General features: G+C 43.7%; 1 protein-coding gene across 1 annotated transcript; it reads right to left on the reverse strand.

The window, feature by feature from the left end:
* Positions 1-1883: 1883 nt before the first annotated feature.
* Positions 1884-18437, reverse strand: lamc2 (laminin, gamma 2). The gene is made up of 21 exons (XM_084008805.1): positions 18305-18437; positions 13416-13592; positions 13216-13333; positions 12686-12801; positions 12427-12558; positions 11815-12004; positions 11134-11246; positions 10478-10870; positions 9604-9837; positions 9334-9470; positions 8725-8881; positions 7987-8192; positions 7654-7733; positions 7439-7576; positions 6575-6719; positions 6304-6453; positions 5902-6016; positions 5619-5815; positions 4482-4640; positions 3259-3358; positions 1884-3155 (listed from the first exon to the last, which is right to left on the reverse strand). Exons 1-21 carry the CDS (start codon positions 18378-18380, stop codon positions 2902-2904), a joined length of 3387 nt encoding a protein of 1128 aa, XP_083864931.1. The 5' UTR covers positions 18381-18437; the 3' UTR covers positions 1884-2901.
* Between the last annotated feature and the right edge of the window lie 467 nt (positions 18438-18904).

Raw genomic sequence — 18904 nt, forward strand, 5'->3', positions numbered from 1 at the left:
AATTCTCTGAGGCGGACCTCCAGAGCAGCGATCGAGAAACTCACGGTGAACAGCTGGCACAGAAAAACGCCAGGCAGCCGAGGGAACTGGCAGACAGAAACCAGGAAACACACAGGCATTAAAGCAACACTAAAGAGTATTTAGTGCCATAAAATAATGTTTCCAAAATAGTTTCAGTGGTTCATCACCTCAAAACCGGGTGAACAGCACTTCAGCATTCGCTCTGCAGCCCTCTATTGGCAGTAACCGCACTATGTAACTTTGCCTCCTCGGGTAGCGGTTTTGTAGTTCAAATGAGACTACGAATTTGACCTGCTTTACGGCAAGCGTTACAAAAGCCGGTAGGTGGAGGTTCTGCGTAGAGATCAGTGGGAGAACACCCGGCAGGTGCGTGGAAGATACCTTGCAGCTAGGTAGTTTTTAAATTGGCGTCATGGCAGAGCCTGCAAAGAAAAGGAGGAGTATAATGTCCGATGAGGCGAAGAAAAGAAAACGGGAGCATGACAAAGAAAGAGCTCGAACGAGAGTGAATATCAGACCGGCTCACACTCGTTGGCGAGAGCTGAAGGAGGTTACAAAATGCAAGACGGATGGTGACTTGGCTTTGTTGCTGCTGGACTTGTAAATAATACCGGTAATCAGTTTTTTTCCAACAGTGTGCATCTGTGTACAATACATTGTTGATTATTTTATTGGCTCGTGTTAGCTAAGGCGTTAGCTATTGTGCTAATATACGTATATGTAACTATCGCTATGGCTCATGTTAGCTAATCTTAGCTAAGGCGTTAGCTGCTCTATCTTGTCACTGGACATCGTTTCCAGAGCCGGTTCTGCATACAAACAAATAATGTGCGTGCGACGGTAGGCTGCGGTATGCTAAATTATTTACAACGGCAGTAATGGACAATTCCATTCCAACCTGTAGGGGGACCGAAGAGGAAAAGTTCTTAAGTGTTGCTTTAATCTTGGTTGAGAAAAGAAGGCTTAGGCGTTTCCAGAGATGAGGAGGGATGATCAGGACAAACCAGGGTCGAAGCAGGGTCGAAAGTTGCCTGGTCGTTGGTGGATGAATCCTACCGCTCAGTGGGTAAATCCTGACGGACAGGCTGGCGGTGATTCTGAGCAGGCTGCAGAGCCTGGACTCTTTGAAAGCAGGCCTTAAACCTTTTTATTCTAAAAGGCCTTTGACTGTTAAGTTGTGCCCTCTTTGTGATGTGATGTATTTACACCCAGCGATTCATTGAATGGAGTGCATTACAAATATCATCGTCTACCGCTTATCCTGTATTCAGGGTCACGGGGGGCTGGAGCCGATCCCAGCTGTCATTGGGCGAAGGCAGGGTACACCCTGGACAGGACGCCAGTCTATCACAGGGAGACATGTAGAGACAGACAGGTAACCGGTCTATCACAGGGCTGACATGTAGAGACAGACAGGTAACCAGTCTATGTACATGTAGAGACAGACAGGTAACCAGTCTATCACAGGGAGACATGTAGAGACAGACAGGTAACCAGTCTATCACAGGGCTGACATGTAGAGACAGACAGGTAACCAGTCTATCACAGGGCTGACATGTAGAGACAGACAGGTAACCAGTCTATCACAGGGCTGACATGTAGAGACAGACAGGTAACCAGTCTATCACAGGGAGACATGTAGAGACAGACAGGTAACCAGTCTATCACAGGGCTGACATGTAGAGACAGACAGGTAACCAGTCTATCACAGGGCTATTATTATTATTATTATTATTATTATTATTATTATTATTATTATTATTATTATTATTAATAATAATAATAACTATAATCAAAGAGAGGGAGCGAGAGATTGTTTATCAAAGTGATTAATAATGAGACGGGAAAACCATTAATCAGAATAAAAGTGCAGCAGGTTTTAATCAAAAGCAGTTATGACACATTAAAATGTTTGTGCGGGTGAGTCATGTAAAAACACTGAATTAAAAAGGTTAAAGAACAGATGGACTGTATGTACAGTTATAAATAGAATACATTTACATTCACATGCAACATCGTCATCAGAAACACACACACACAGTTTCATAAACACAGTATCCATCAAACAGAAGGTAGATGAGGGTTCTTAATATACCTTATACTAAAAAAACCTGTTGGGGTCATTATTTACGTTTGTTAATAAAAGAAGGTTATCAGCCGTTATGTGCAATAAAGCAATACAAAAACATTTGCAGGTTAAACATTGCAGTTTCTCATAAATATATTAGAAAAGGCTGATCTGCAACAGATCAACAGTAATCTGCTTTTTACTGAAACATATAAACATTCACGTCACGTTCTCCAGCTCTCAGAAGGATTTACGAGTCAGAAACTGTTATTTACAGTAACTGACACGTGACATGAATGCAGCACGAGCATCACAGTGAGTAATAAACTATCATATATCTATATTTACATATATCACACACATGACATCAGGGAACATCTGGTTCAACAAGAAATGCAGATAAGTCCTGAAGAGTGACTTCAGAGAAAGAGAAAGCTGAATTTTACAACAATATTTTTGATTTATTTTCAAATACAAGAATATTAAAAAGAAGACAAAGACTTATCGTGGTTTAGTGAAGGCTTCTCCTGTAAAACAATATTAGAAATGTGACCAGATACAACAATAATGAGGAATGATCAGAGAAACTGTTGATCAGGCACTGAGGGTCTAATCAGAGATCATATCCAATTGCATTATGGGAAATGTAGGATCCAGTTCCAAGTGTGTTACTGTCATTTGATTCAAATAAAAAGACACTAAATCAGCGTTTAGCAGCAGGCCAATCACTGTCTTTTTGAAATGTCCGATTCGTTTTTGTACAATTCTCGTTGTAACGGCAGATATTCATTGTGGAACCAGAACTCCAGTCCTTAGGCCTCCTCGAGGGGGGGGCTGTTGAAGCAGCCACTGGGGATGGCACTCAGGATGTCCTCCAGATTCGTGATGTCTGCCAGGATGGTTTCGATGTCCTGGTTGATGCCGGTCAGCCGACGCCGCTGAGCCATCTCCTGATCCTCCATGTCTCTGAGACGAGGCCTCAGATGCCCCTCCACGTCATTCTGGGCGTTGGTCAGAGAGGCCTCCAGCTTCTGCAGCAGCGTTTCATCCACAGCACCAGGCTGGTCTGAGGACAAGAAGAAGAAGAAGAAGAAGAAGAAGAAGAAGGTAAATCAACATATTCCTGCTGCTGATCTTGATGTTCATCCTGAGAGGAGAGCTGGACTCACTTGCGTTGGCCAGCATGCCGTTGATGTCTCGCAGGGTTTTGGCCACAGCATCTCTGGTCTTCCTGGCGTTGTTGAAAGCTGCAGTCGCTCCAACCGCCGCCTGCGGAGGAAACATTACACGAATGTAATAAGAGTAGAACGGACATTCTCGTTCAAATCAACGTAGCAGCAGCGGCCATTTTTCCATGTAATGCCACCGTTACTACTTCCAAATAGAGTAAACCGCTGACTGAGGTTCAAAAAACCTGCCTTTTTTTGTTGCTACTTTGCCTTTTGTCCCCTTTGACTGTTTTTTTGTACCTGACTCCCTGCATTTTGGTTTCAGCTTTTTGTTTCTCCCCATCTCGATCCCTTGTCTGAGTAACTGCATTTGGGTCCTCCTCCCATTTCCATAGTTTTCCCTTTTTACCCGTCGTGACAATTTCAAGGGAATAAGTGAAATGTGTAAAAAAAAATGTTGCTGCTCCGGAGAAAGACAACATACCTTCTACATACTAGCTAAGTGGCTAACAATCTACCCTGCTAACTAGGTAGCTAGGTACTAGCTGCATCCACTCTTTCAGCAACACTTTTCCGGCCCCACCGACGTGTATTATAACAACTCATACCGATCAGCGTTTTCTTTTGTACAAGTCATATGGCGACTGAAAACAGTTCAATGGATGGCTGTGTCCAATTCAGCATCCATCTATGTCGACCAGCCGAACCAAGCGCTCTGAAATCAGATGGTCTGGTCTAAAGAGGAGTCCTTTGGGCCCCCACCCTTTACGGCTCCCGTTGCATAGCAACCAAAGAGAGCACAAAAGACGTAGCTAACGTAAACATGATTAGAATGGAGTCAGATATTGTATTTTATTTGTATTAATATTATTATTTTATATTCCGCTGGAGGATAAGCTTCATGTTATACTTCAGGCTTAGAGAGAGTATTTTGCTGCATCTCTTGCTGCTCATAGACGCTGTGTTGATTAAAATCATCACAGATGAATCCTGGGATGAGTTGGGTCGTGAAGGATCCATCAGAAGGCCACAGTTCAGGGCTGAATTTAATGAGTCTGAAATGGGATGGCTGTGTTGCAGTGACTCAAATGCAGCCGAAGCATGCACACAACTATACACAACTATCATCTGTTCTACTCTACACTTCATTTCAATGGGAAACATCCACATGCTTTACTTTTTGTCCAACAGTCGGTGACTTTTGACCCCTTAGACCAAATTACCTTCTTAGCATCGTCCTCCAGTGTCTTGTGTGCGCGCAGCTTAGAGCCCACGGCTGCACCTGCATCCAGCACCTGCGTGTTCAGATCCAGGGCATCCTTGTTCAGTTTGGTGGCTGCCTTCAACAGACCAGCGTGAGACGGCAAAGATGCCAATGTTCCCTGGAGAATAGAGACACCCAGTCAACACAGAGTGGAGACAAACCACTTTATATGAACACATAAATTGACCAGAGAGAGACGGAAGCACCTAAATCCACGATGGGTTAAAGGAGGAGATGTTTTTGGTGTAAAGTCTGGTCTAAAGCTGCAGAAAGGATCACTAGTTCACAATCATCGGGCCAGTCCCAATGGGCTTAAAGACAGAGTGGGTAATTTGGAAAAACCACAGAGACTTTGAACGCATCGCTGAACCAAAAAAGTCCCGCCCCCTTCGTTCAGACCTGTTCCCGCTCCCCCAGAACGCCAAACGAGTGAAATCTGGAAGTAAGCGTTGACAGACGGGCCGACCAATCATTTCCTCTGGCCCAACCTTTTTTAATTGGACGGGGTTTTTACAGTCCTGCCACAGATTTCCTCTGATTTCAAGTGTTTTTTGATTAATCTTAAATCCTTAATGTTCTAAATATATTTTAAGGCTTGTTGAAAGCTGAAGCTACGCTGCATTCAGGCTGTGATCAGTAAGAAGAATTATTGAATAGATGTATATAAAGAAAAAAACATAACCTAACGTCCTATTTGAAAATGTTCTATTCAGTCGTTATCCATTGGAGTGTAACCAAAATGTTCAGAGCCGAAGTCCTCCAACCAAACCAGGTAATGGCAGTTCAGACCTGCAGGTGTAGGCAGGATGACGGCTGTGACTTCGGCGCTGTCGTCGCCTGCAGCTGCTTGTTCTGCACGTTTGTTTCGACGTGTCTGTATCTTTTGAAAATAAGTTGGATGTTTTACATTTTAAACCGGAGCGTGTTGGAGCATGTTGGTCATTCATTGGGAAATGCTTCAACTCACACCGCCCAACCTTTGCATTGACTTTGTATGCTTTCTCATTTGGTGTGAACACAGCACAACAGGTGGAACAGATCGTTCTAAACGCAAAGAAAACAGCAGCCATCTTGATCTATCTTTGAAGATTGTTACCTCCAGACTGTGGACCAGGTTCCCCATCATGTTGATGTTCTCCTGTGCCTTTCGGTAATCTTCAGACACGTCTCCCAGGACGGACATCGTCTCGCCGTTGTCGCTGACAGCCTGCTGGATGGTGGCGTTGATGCCGGGAAGACGCTTGATGGCGGCGTCAGCCAGAGCTTTGCTGCCGTCGATCTGCTGGTCGAACCCTGCAGAGGAAGACGAGGAGGAGTCGCATTCAGTCCAGAGTTTATGCAGAAAACAAAGAGAGTCTCTACATCAGCTGTTTGTCTACCTCTCAGGGTGTTCAGGGCGTCATCCAGCTCGTTGGTGTTGCTGTGGATGCCTTGCAGGGCGCCCTCGGTGTTGGCCTTGGCCAGGTCGACTCTGTCCCGGAGCTTGTCGAAGTCCTGCAGGGAGGAAACATATTGGACTCAACACAATAACACTAAGACTAGCCCTGAACCTGAACCTGTACCGGAACCTATGCCTGTACCTGTACCCGAACCTATGCCTGCTCGTGAACCTAGAGCTGAACCTGAACCAGAACTTTTGCCTGTGCCTGAACCTGTACCCGTACCCAACCTGTACCTGAACCTAGAGCTGAACCTGAACCAGAACTTTTGCCTGTGCCTGAACCTGTCAGAATTCCCCAGACATATCATTTAGTATCCTTGTTCCCATAATCCTTCAGTACCTGCTGGGCAGCCTTGCCCTTTGCCAGCAGGGTCTCGGTGGCGGCCTTGTCTCGCAGCATGCCATCTTGCAGCACCTCAAAGCCCGAGATGTCCCTCTCCACCGCCTGCTTGACATTGTCCAACCTGGATACCATGGTTTCCACCTGCCCCTGAGCATGATGGGAGAACAGAATAAGGCTTACTCGAGACCGTTAGGAAGCACATGTTCAGGAGGACTCCTTGTTTTCTTAAGGTGGACTGAACATTTTAACAATTAACAGCGGCAGTTACCTTCAGGGACGATGGAATGTTTCGCTCCATGTTGGTGATGTCTTTCAACATGCCGTCTGCCATTTTGCTCTCGTCTCTGGCCTCACCGCTCAGCCGGGCTCCCTGGTTCTCCAAACCCTTCACCTGGGATGAAGTCTTATCATACCTGAAGACACGGACATGTTGGTTTAGACCAGGGCTTCAACGATATTCAAATCACTTTATTCGTCCCCGAGGGGCAATTTAAACAGAGGGCATGACAGTAGCAGAGAAGAGACACAATCAACAAACACACACATCACACACACACTGCAACAACCACATTCAACACGACTAATAATTAATAGTGCTTCAAATTCTAGTGCATTTAGATTTTGTGATCCAAAATGTTAGACGTTAAACGTAAAAGTTTAAAAAAGTTTATGTCAGCATGTTCATAAGTCAGTGATCAGTATTAAGGAGCTGGACAGCGGAGTCTGCGTCCTGAGGGGAGCAACTCAAACTCAAAGGGTCCTTAAGAATATTGTTCAGGGCCCCACATTTTCAGAAAGCTATGCTCCTTACCCTCAGCGCCTGTTGTGTGTTTTTAAAACTCCTGCCATTCTAAACCACCTAAACGTTTGGATTAAACTACCACCTGCACTAGTCTTGGTGAGTGTAATTTAGCTGCTATGAAAATCTTTTTGATTCGTTCATGTCGATCTTCCATCTCGTTGCATGCGTTCCCTCGGCTTTTGGGTTTTTTTATGCGCGCAGCGAGGATTGCTCCCTGATTCGGCTTTGGAAGTATCAATGCCTCACAAATTTCATGCCTGTTTTGTTTCTTCCGTTTCCATTTCTTGAAAGATGCAGAGACTGAATTGGGACACAAATAAAGAGACTCACATTGTTTTCAGGTCTCCTATCAGCTCTTTGACTTTGTTCTCCTTGTTCATGAGATTCCGGACCAGGGCCAGACTCTTCTCTGAATCGCTCAGAGCTGCGGTGGCACTTCGCTCCACAGCTTCCGCCTTCGTCTGATGTCTGCAGGACGGGATGAAGACATGGTGTCAAACAGAACCTCATTATTATCCAAAGCACGATGACTAGGATGGACTTACTTGTCAGCCAGACTGGTGGCTGCCTTCACCAGAGGAGCGAAGACGTTGGAACCCAGCGGAGCATCTCCAAGAGGAATCTCCTGACAGGAAGGAAGAGAACAAGCAGCTGTGAGAGGAAAGTAAACCTGTCGATCATATCATCATCATCACAGTTCCAGTTATCACAACACTGTTCTGGTTGCTCTTTTCCTTCAGTCCACCCCTTTCATTTATTTGAAATTCAGACTTGAAACAGAAGAACATCCCGTCACAATCAAACAGTTAGCCGACTTTCTAGGACATCATAAACCAGGCTGGTTCCTGACACAAGTAATCATTCTGCATATGTCTTACAGCTGATCGGAGGTTGGCCTTGGCCTCATTCAGTTTGTTCCTCATCTCCTCCATCAGACTCTGAACCTCCTCCACCTTTGTCTTGTACGTCTGCTGTCGTTGCTTGATTTCGTCCGCCGCGTCACCAACGTTTTGGATGACCTGGCCCTCTGTCAGCTGACTCCTGCTGATGGAGGAAAGGCGGCCCTGCAGGTTCTTCTCTAGTCCTATTGGACACGGGAGGAGTAGCGTCACAACCCAGTCTCATGGAAGTTTGTAAAATAGTCACGAAATGCAATCTATTGGTTTTCGTGTACAGGGACAGTTCGTGTAACTTCCAAAACAATGTCAAAGGAAAGTTCATTGGGATGATTTTCCATGGTGGACATGCAAAAACCACGACACCGAATGTCCACCGCAAGTGTTGTTGTTAGTGACGCCTTTGTGCCTTTTTTTTTCCTAAACCTAACGTTCCTTTTGTTTCCTAAACCTAACGTTCCCCTTTGTTTTCTAGCGTAATGCCAATCCAACTAGCAAAAAAAGTGCAGGCAGGAACTTTCAACATAAATACATTAATTTGAATGTCGTGCTACATATAGAAATGCCATGTCCATGTATAGAAATCCATAGATTTTGATTTTGTGACTAATGCATGCAGCACTATGCTGTGTGCTATACGACTGCTATGAGACTGTGGGAACAAAGAGATGCTCTTCAAACTGAATGAATGGATGACTGACGGTGTAAATGAGGTCTTACCTGCGAGCAGCTCAGTGTCATACTGCAGGTCGTCCACCAGCTGCTCAGTGGCTCTTAGACCAGCCTCAAGCTCAGCACTGTTAGCCGGTTTCAAACCTCCATCCATGTCTGAGAACAGTGTCTCCAGCCCCTTCAGTTTGGCAGCGTAAGCCTCCATCTGAAACACAAGTTCAACTCATTTACACCTGTGGTCGCCACGTCACTAAGATCCAACCGCTCACACGATAGCTCAGTGAGCAAAGTGTGATATGATTGGTTGTCCACTAATCACAGGGTCGCTGGGGTGCCCTTGAGCAAGACGCTGACCCCCAAGTTGCCCCCGATGTTCAGGCCAGATAAGTGTGTGCAGACTGTAACATCGTAACATCAGCATGTTAACATGCTCGTAATGAATGCTAATGTGCTGATGGTCAGCAGCTATAATCTTTATCACCATTTTAACTCAGCATGTTGCCATGGTAGCATTAGCTTATTCTCTTGTTTTTAATTAGGGGAGAAATATGTTCATATTGAATTTATAATAATAATAATAATTATTATTAAATATTAACTTTTATTTGAATCTTCACCACTCTCAGTTTAAACCACTTTCTTTTCATGGCTCCATACCTTCGTCTTGATGGGGCTGAAGCAGGCGGGACAGTTGGACCTGTGGCACCGCAGACCCTCGAAGCCTGGTCTGCACTGACAGCGACCTGAATCATCACACTGTCTGGACTCAGAGCCCTGAAGGTCACAATCACACGCTGGGCCGCGACACGAGAGAGGAAAGAAATGTTGATGACCTTCATATTCAAGTTCTCACACCTCACTGCATATCATAACCTTTTCACAGAGTTTAACTATAGAGGAGAAGTCCCTTCCGGTGACTCTTCTTACGTTTGCACGCGTCGGCGGCTTGGCCGTGGTAGAAACCGGGCAGACAGGCCTCGCAGCTCGGCCCCTTCGTGTTGTTCAGACACTTCAGACATTGGCCGGTGGCGCGGTCGCAGCTTCCCGGCACGCTGACGTCGATGTGGCCGTTACACCGGCAGGGCCTGCAGGTCAGCTGCACGCTGTCGCCGCGAGGAGGCTCGCCATGAAACCCCTCCTGACATTCATTACAGCGAGGACCTGAAAGGCAGACAGACCTGTATCATGTATCATGTTGTTGTCAGGCCAACAGTGTGAGGATATTTTACAGATAATTCATCACTCTACTCATTTTACCGGGCTACGCTCAAGCTAATTATTTCAAAAACGTATATCTTACACAGATTGGGACCTTCTTAGTGAAACATATGATTTAATATGGTATTATGTTGACATCTGAACACTTTTAATGAACGGTTTCATTTGGTTTAAAACTAATTGGGATCAAAAACAGATTCTCTCGCCGTTCATATACACAATGTTTTTATTTACAAACTAGCCTCTCTATTTGTGGGCACCAACTGGTTTTGCAGAGAGAGAAGAAAATTGGCAAAAACCCAACAATGAAGACGGATGTGGGTGCATCAGCTCATTGGTTGCACTGAAAGGTCACTTAAAGGTCACCATCTGATCCATCTTTCTGTGTCACAATAACACGAGGTACAAATGGGGGAAGTGATGACGTAAGACTCAACAGGTTTCTTTTTGCAGAGAGGACAGCGTGAGAGAGAGAGAGACAGGGGATGTCATGCAGGAAGGGCCGCCGGTTGAGGCTGCAGCCTCGGTACATCGGGGGCCAACGCTACAGCTTGGTAGTAATTGTAAGAGTCTGGAGACCAACCTGTGGTTCCGGTTGGACAGCTGTCACACCGGGGCGCCAGTGAACCGGCGGGCTGCGAGCAGGACACTCCGTCCGGACAGGGACACTTCACACAGGTGCGGGGTTGCCAGGGGTTACGGTAAAAGCCCTCGGTGCAGCTCTGCTCTCCGGGCGTCTCGTCAGCAGAGTAACAGTCTCCGGTCTGCGGGTCGCAGCTGCCTCCTCTGCAGCTGCAGGGCTCGCAGGAGCTGAAGGCCCCGTCCGCAGGGCTCCCGCGCCGGAAGCCAGCGGAGCAGATCTCGCAGAACTCCCCCTCGTAGCCCAGCGGGCAGTTGCAGGTCCGAACCCAGCGGGCCGGTGAGCCATCGCCATGCCGCGCTGTCACCATCCTCACGTTGTCAAGGTAACCACGTCCTGAAGAGACACAACAGTTCAATCCAGTTTCTCCAAAAGAAAATGTGCGTTTGGTGTAATGCTGTAAAAACAACTCAAAATCTTCCACAATATTGTATCTAGGAAGTGTGTGTGAATGCTGAGAGTTGAAAGTTCTACTGATGTGTCTAAAAGTTGAATTATTCTGCTTACTGGGAGAAAATGTGTGGATTTGCAAGCTTTTGCTTGATAATGTAAAAGAAGCTGCATGAAAATGCCTTCTAGAGGAAGTAAAGAGAGCTCACCATTTTCACCGAATGTTGCCCGGATCTTGATGGCGGTGAGGTTCTGGAGGAGCATCTGGAACTGTGAGGAGGAGAGCTGAGGCCTCCACCTGCTGCTGGGCTGCTCATCCAGTCTGTTCATGGACAGAGGAAGTGATGTCACACAGGGTGAGGCATGCAACTTGACACTAATCACTGTATCCAAATGACAAATATCAGACTGGATTCTTCATCCAATTAAAGTTCCTCTTTTTCATATTGTTCACTCTAAAGTTCAAAAAGTTACAACACAATTGTTTAGATTTATTCTATACTATGTATGTCCTCCACTATTGTCTAACACAATGTGTTGACAACCTGATGATGGAATTTATTCAACATCATCATTTCCAGGGTCTCCATGTTCGTCTAGCCTCCAGATGACGCACCGTTTCAGTGTTGAATCGGATGAGTTAAATTATTTTGTATTAACATGAGAGTTTTGTGGATGAAAGCACAAAGTGTCTCCCTGCAGCTCCTTCAGCTTCACCCACACTCAAGCAGTAACTTCCATGGAAACAGTCTTTCTGTAGCGGCAACAAGGGAAAAGGTCAAACCCCTGAATGTCCTGTCTGAATCCGAGCCACCTATAGCTGTTTGATTTCGGGTGGGGTTCATCACATCATTGACTTTGATGGATCGCCTCTCGTTCAAGTCTCTGACCTGAAGCTGTAGTTGATCTTCTGTCCACAGGGGACGATGGACCGCAGGTCACCCAGCGAGGCGGCCACTCGGAGGCCGGCACCTTCCAGAATCACGTCGTTGGTGGATGGGTGTCGGACGCCGCGGTCCATACGCAGGGAAAAGGAGAGGTTCTGACCGTAACTGAGCAACTGATTCCCCAGGTAAGGAGCTGTGGGAGAGGAGAGAGACATCAGGAGGGAGGAGAGGAGAGAAGGAGGCAAAAGAGAGGAAGGGAAGGAAATTAGAGGAGAGGGGAGAAGCTAGGAGCTGGGCAATATGATCATGAGAATGAAATACAGAAAAGGGAAGAAAGAGGAGGACAGGAAAACAATGCAAAGGTGTCATGGGGAGAGGAAAGACATGGAGAAAGGTAAGAAAGGAAGGATATGGAGAAGAAATTAGGAGGAAGGAAAGAGGGAGAGATGGGAAGAAGTGAGGACAGGAGAGAAGAAGAAGTAAACCATGAAACTTGATAGTTAGAGAAGGGAGCAGAGAAGGAAAGTAAAAGAGGGCAAGTAGACATAGAGATGAGAAATGAAAGGAAAAGAAGGGAATATGATGTATGAAAGAAGCAAATGTTGTTGTTCTCACCTGGGGCATACAAGTAAACCGGCAGGCTGTTTTTGGAGATCACCTCCAGGTCCTGGTATTTTGGTGTCCAGCGGAAGTGAACGTCATTGGGGGTGACTCCCTGCGCCGTCGCCGCCTTCCAGCCATCGGTACCTGAAAACACAACACAGTCTATTACAACTGTGGAGCTTTTATTTTGAAATGAACCCCAGAATCCACTGGCATCTCCTGAAATCGACAGGGGAGTCTTTTATTGTGAAGTGGAGGGGCAAGTGGTTACCGTCGGCAAAGGTGGAGGTGATGTTGTAGACAAAGTAAGTAGATTGTGCAGAGCACCTGCTGCTGTGACCATAACAGAAACAGATCTGACTCCCAGAATCCTCTCTGGGCCGACGGCTGGAAAACAGAGCAAGAGACAGGAAGTGAGACCGGAAAGAAACAAACCAGAAGTAGTAGAAATTGATTCTAAGAAAACCTCTTAGTTAGGTTTAGGTAAGAAAACCTCTTCATTGGAATTAGGGAAGAAAACCGAACAGTCCCTTCACAACAACACTTTGGGACATTAGGAGTCATACACCGGTCTTGTGGGGAGAGTCCTGCATTGTTGGACCCACCCCACAAGTCCGACACCGGTCTTGTGGGGAGAGTCCTGCATTGTTGGACCCACCCCACAAGTCCGACACCGGTCTTGTGGGGAAGGTCCTGCATTGTTGGACCCACCACCAGGACTTGCTGTAAGACTTGGTTGTAATGGAAGAGATGCTGATGTAAATGTGCAACCATTTCAAGTAGACTGGTGTGTTTCTTCACCTTTGTGAGCAGCCGTTGGGACCGATCGGCCCATCTGCGCAGCGGTCGCATTTATCTCCCATGACGCCTTCTTTACAGCTGCAGCGCCCCCTGCTGTCACATGTGGTATTGACAGAACCTGGTAGGCGAGGAAACAACATGAGTAATAACACATTGATACTCTCCGTGTTAATGAAAGGTGGAGGTTGTTTGTTTCTCACCTGTGGGGTTGCAGCGGCAGGGTGTGCAGCTCAGTGCTGCCCCCACCAGGTGGAAGCCATCCTTGCAGCGCTCGCAGTGGCGGCCCACAGTGTTTCCCTGACAGTCGACGCAGTGCAGGCCCCAGGGGTCTCGAAGGCAGTACCGAGATCTCCCATTACAGTTGCAACGTACTGTTGCTGCAGGAGACGGAGGTTAGAAGTCACTTTTAGTTGGTTTATGTTGAACATAATTCATATCATTTATTGTTCAACCTCTTTTTCTGGTTTGTTCCATTTCAGAAGTGGCAGTCCATAACATGTTCATCTATTTAATTGTCTTAAGTTACTATCTTTCAAAGAGTGAGTTAAAACAATGGTGATTGATCATGTGACCCACTAATGAAAGTGCACTTGCTGATTTGCCCAGAATCGGAAATCGATAACTTCCAACTGCTGAGTCAGGCTCCCTCTAGTCTAAAGTGTTTGACCGGGTACATTTCATTACTGCTGACTCACAATGGAGGATCAACAGAGAAAGAAGACCATTCAACTTCCAGTCCCAAAAAAAAGAAACAACAAACTAATGGAAGTGAAGAAAGAAAGTCATCAAGAAGCAAAGTGACCTCCAACGAGGGAAAACCATGGACCTCCTTTCAGTGTGGAGCATTTGAAGGCATCCCAGAGACAGTCGACACTGTTGGTGAGAGAGATGAGTCCCAGAGGCTCGCCTGCAGTTCCATCTACCACCAGAGAGGCCGCTAGAAGCAACGCATCTCAACTCTTATGGACTGCCACTTTAATTCTAATTCTGTGATACGTTTTGTGTTATCTGTCTGTATTGGGAGGGAAACCATGACATTTTGCATGGATGTCGGTGTTGGAGGAAATGTCAGAAGGCCATTAATACCTTCTGCAGGCGATAAGAACATATCTGCACCATATTTAAAGGAAACGTGACCATCAGTTGTGGAATTGCAAAGTGGGAAACAGACGGTGGTGAAGGTGGAGACAAAAATCACAATTTCCTGAAAAGTTCAGTGACTTTAAAAATGTTTACAGAGTGAAGCTGTTCTGTGTTCTGTGGTTTGTTCAGAAATCCCAGAGAGACCTGCACCTACCAGCCTAAAGCCCTGCAGACAAATCATAACAATCAGAGTCCTACCCAAACCAGTCAACGCCTCGTCTGAGGAAACAACTCAACGCTTAAAGCTTCAGTTTAAATTCTGATAGAGTTTCCACAGGCTGCTGCTTGTTACTGCTGTTGGCATGAAAGTGGAATTTCAAACCCATACACAGTTTTTAATGATGAAGTTATGTAATGGCGGCTTGAGAAGAATGAGAGTTTGAGGGCAGATCATCAGGGATGAGCTTGAATCTACCTCTGCACTACAGCTAGCCAGGCTTAAAACATCTGACAGATTGAGTTCCATACAGAGATATTCAAGAAATGTTTAGCCCATATCAGCACAAAGAGCTAACGTTATAGCCGAGTCTTTATGTAGCGAACAAGCAACAGCTTGGTTTTAAGGAAGGAGCGGTCCAACTTGTTCTCAAGTTGCAGATAGCGGTGCGTCCGTACTGAAATATATCCAGGATATTTTTAGCCTAGCTTAGCACAAAGACTGGAAGCAGGGGGGAACTGCTAGCCTAGCTCCATCTAAAGAGATTCTGTCTGATTTTGGTCTTCGCTTGGACATTTGTTGCCCAAAGAAATGCCAAATAAGACCAACCATATCCTGCAACAGAAGACCTCAAATATGTTTCTTGTTTTTCAGTAATTTATGAATTGCTTATACTGCACTCTAATTGCTATTCCTTTGATATTCTTGTTTTTATTATTTTTTATTTATTTTCATTTTATTTTCTTGTTTTAATTTTTTATAATTATTTTTTGTGTTTCTTTCCAATGCTTTTAATGTTTTATGTAGCACTTTGAATTACCTTGTTGTTGAAAGGTGCTATACAAGTACAATTGCCTTCCCTTGATGTGGTAGAAGTTGGTGTAGTCATTGTTTCCAAAGTAAAGTTTAATACTTTATATGAGTCTTAATACAGAGTGACTCGTGTAAGCATGCACAGGGAGGGTGAGGTGAGTTCAAGGTGCGTCTGTCTGTTCTTGTGTCTGACCGTAAGGACGAGGTTCACCACTGATTCACACCAACAGTGTCTGATACTGAAATGACTCATTGGGTGATGGCTTTTACAGAGTCCTCACTAAACACAATACGATGATGAAACCGGGACAACTCATCTGAGGGGCTCACAGTGCAAGTGTTTCATTTATCCATAGAGATAAAACATTCAACAAAATCTTTTAACAGTTTTATGATGAAAATCATTATGTCAATTTTAACAGCATCCAAACATGGCAACAGGAAAGCCCTTAAGTACTTTATGTGTTTTACAAATTTTGTGAAGTTATATAGAGAACTAATTCACCTCACGTTCGTGTTATAACCTAACTAGGTTATGTTGCCTTAACCTTAATGTTTGTTGTATTACCTAAATCTGACGTTCATTTTGTTGCCTAAAGCTAACGATGGTTTTGTTCCCTAAAGCTATCGTTGGTTTTGTTCCGTAAAGCTAACACTTGTTTTGTTCCCTAAAGCTATCATTGGTTTTGTTACCTAAAGCTATCTTTGGTTTTGTTGCCTAAAGCTAATGTTGGTTTTGTTCCGTAAAGCTAACGTTGGTTTTGTTCCCTAAAGCTATTGTTGGTTTTGTTGCCTAAAGTGAACGTTGGTTTTGTTCCCTAAAGCTATCGTTGATTTTATTGCCTAAAGATATCGTTGGTTTTGTTCCCTAAAGCTATTGTTGGTTTTGTTCTGTAAAGCTAATGTTGTTTTTGTTCCCTAAAGTTATTGTTTGTTTTGTTGCCTAAAGCTAAAGTTGGTTTTGTTCCCTAAAGCTAACGTTGGTTTTGTTTCCTAAAGCTAACATTGGTTTTGTTCCCTAAAACTAACGTTGGTTTTGTTCCCTAAAGCTAATGTTGGTTTTGTTTCATAAACCTAACATTTGTTTTGTCACCTAAACCTAACTGTATGTGGTTATTTTGAGCCTAATTATGATTTTTTTCTAATTGAGAGATTTTGTTGCCTCTGCCTAAATCTTGTTTTGTAGCATAATGTCATCCTGACTGAAAGTAGTTGTGCCCAGCGACAGCATGAAAATGGACAATTCATGTTGTGAGACTGTGTTGAAATAAAACACATGTTCATGTGTTTGTGTTTGCAGGACGATCAAGATTCAAATGGGTCGTTGCATTTCAGTTATGTTGAATTTAGTTCCTAAGAGGTTGAACAGGGACTGGATGAGTTGTGTTTCGCCTTTTTAATATGACAATAACATTTTGGAAAGCTAAAGGATGTTATTCATTCTTTATCATTCTTAACTTCATGTCTGGAAACAGAAAAAATAAATCCACTTTCTGGCTTTTTCCAGAGCTTTCTACCACATCTGTGGATGCATGATGCAGTTGAACGTTTTGTAAAAATTAAAAAGTGGTCATTGAGTTAAGATTTTGTTTTCGCAAACTAAACCATGACTTTTTACCGTGATATGCTAAATCTAAATAAATAATGCTGCGATCATTATACTGAAGTTCTCTCCTAATGTAACACCTGGATTATGTTGCTGACCTCAGAAGTGAGAGTCACCTGTGCAACGGGAAGCTATAACTACAGTCATTTACTAATTCATCTTTTCATCACAGACACAGATATTTAACTGTCTGTCAGTTATTTATCAGTTTAAACATTAGCAGGTAGAAGCTGATCGAAATATATCTGTCTTCATGTAATTTTAATATATTTCAATTTGATGGTGTTGTTTTCATTTCGTTTGTATTTTATTGATTTGAATTTGCATAAAATAGTGCTTTTTTAAAATTGCGATGCACATTCTTAAAAATCAAACCGAATTCAATCATGATTGCACTCCCATAATTTGAAATTTAACAAGTCATAATTTTGATTTAGTATACCAACTTTTGTATGTTTGAGATAATCTCACATTTCTTTTAACATCTTGAGTTAGTGTGTCATAAAAGATTTAAACACTAAACACAACAAATATTTTTGATTGAGTAAACAAACGGTTTGACTTACGATCTCATCTTGAAGTAGCAATGATTCATTTTTGTTCCTTACATTTTATCTAATTCTTTTGTTTTCTTGGCAGAACTACTGAGCTGTCTACATGTTTTATTATTGATGAAATGTAGTATTCTCCTGCTGCCCTTCACATTTGTATTTACTAATCTCAACTCTCACTTAGTTCATCATTTACATAGCTGAGTTCACAGGTTTTTATTTACTTTCTATTCTTAATATTCCTCCCAGATTGGTTTATTGTTAGTTTATTTTGTATGTATGTCCACGCCCATTCAATTCTTCAGAGTTTGTATAAACATGCATAAACTGTGTTAAAACTGTAACTAAAGAAGATCGTTTCTGTTTCAAATCTCCTGTCTGGACACACATAACGTTCAATAACAGCACATGATATTTTTTGCATGTATTTTATCATTTAAACAAGAAGTTAAAATACTTTAACTTTCACTATAAATTTGAACTTGAAGATTGAAGAGAAACGTAGAATAAATCACACAACGAAGTCAGTAAAACCCTCTCAATAAAGGCAAACTGAAGTGAGTACACAATATTTAGACATGAACTTTAGCTTATTGAGAATTCAGTTTTTTGTAATGTAGCATATGCACTATCTTTAAACCTGGAGGAGGTTCATTTGTATGATTAAAGGATTTTGCTCCTGAGATTTGAGACAGTAAAAACCCTAAAATGTTAATATTGGTTTAAAATAAAAACTGTGCTTTACGTTCATATCCTGCTGGCTGTGAAGTTAACGGCTGATGTTATGTTAAGATAAAAAAAGAAACAATTTGTACTCACAGTAGTGTGTGTAGGTCGCGTGGACGCCACAGACTGCAGCCAGAAGCAGAACCAGTGAAATCCAGGTGCTCTTCATGTTGAATCCTCAAAATGTGACAGAACAAAAACTTGCGCAGCTCCTCAAAGTGTCGGCTTATAACTCCTCTGCTGCTGCCTGCAGGTCTGAACAAGCTGCACATACTGAAACACACACTTACTCACACGTGATTCACACACTCACACACACACAGTCAGAGGATATGACTGTGTGCGCGTTGGGGGGCGTTGTTCTGGACCTTCACTGGGACTCTTCCACCATATTTACATTTTTATGACACAAAGACGTTTCACAAGGCAGAAATGAAAGACTCATCTGAAATGAATAGTTGCTCTGTCCCACAAATGGAAAATACTATAATTCAGCCTCTGATTAAGATTTTAGACTGGGTTCACATTGAACAGGCTGAATGGCACCAATATAACATCATAAAATACTCCTGATTTAATACTCAGCATTGAAAGTCTTAATCATAAAGAGCAGCTGGGACTGAATTATGGAACTGCTAAAGGAAGAGTTGGAAGTTTTGACAGTGGAAAACCATATATAGACATGTAACCGTA

The sequence above is a fragment of the Eutrigla gurnardus genome (assembly GCF_963514095.1).
Source record: "Eutrigla gurnardus genome assembly, chromosome: 4".
NCBI lineage: Eukaryota > Metazoa > Chordata > Actinopteri > Perciformes > Triglidae > Eutrigla > Eutrigla gurnardus.

Coding starts and splice junctions, on each gene's coding strand:
- lamc2 (XM_084008805.1), bottom strand. CDS start 18,380: ATGAAGAGCACCTGGATTTCACTGGTTCTGCTTCTGGCTGCAGTCTGT. Junction 9,838..10,477: donor CTGTCCAACCGGAACCACAG/GTTGGTCTCCAG, acceptor TCTGCCTTTCAG/GTCCTCGCTGTAATGAATGT. Junction 7,734..7,986: donor AGGCCAACCTCCGATCAGCT/GTAAGACATATG, acceptor CCTTCCTGTCAG/GAGATTCCTCTTGGAGATGC.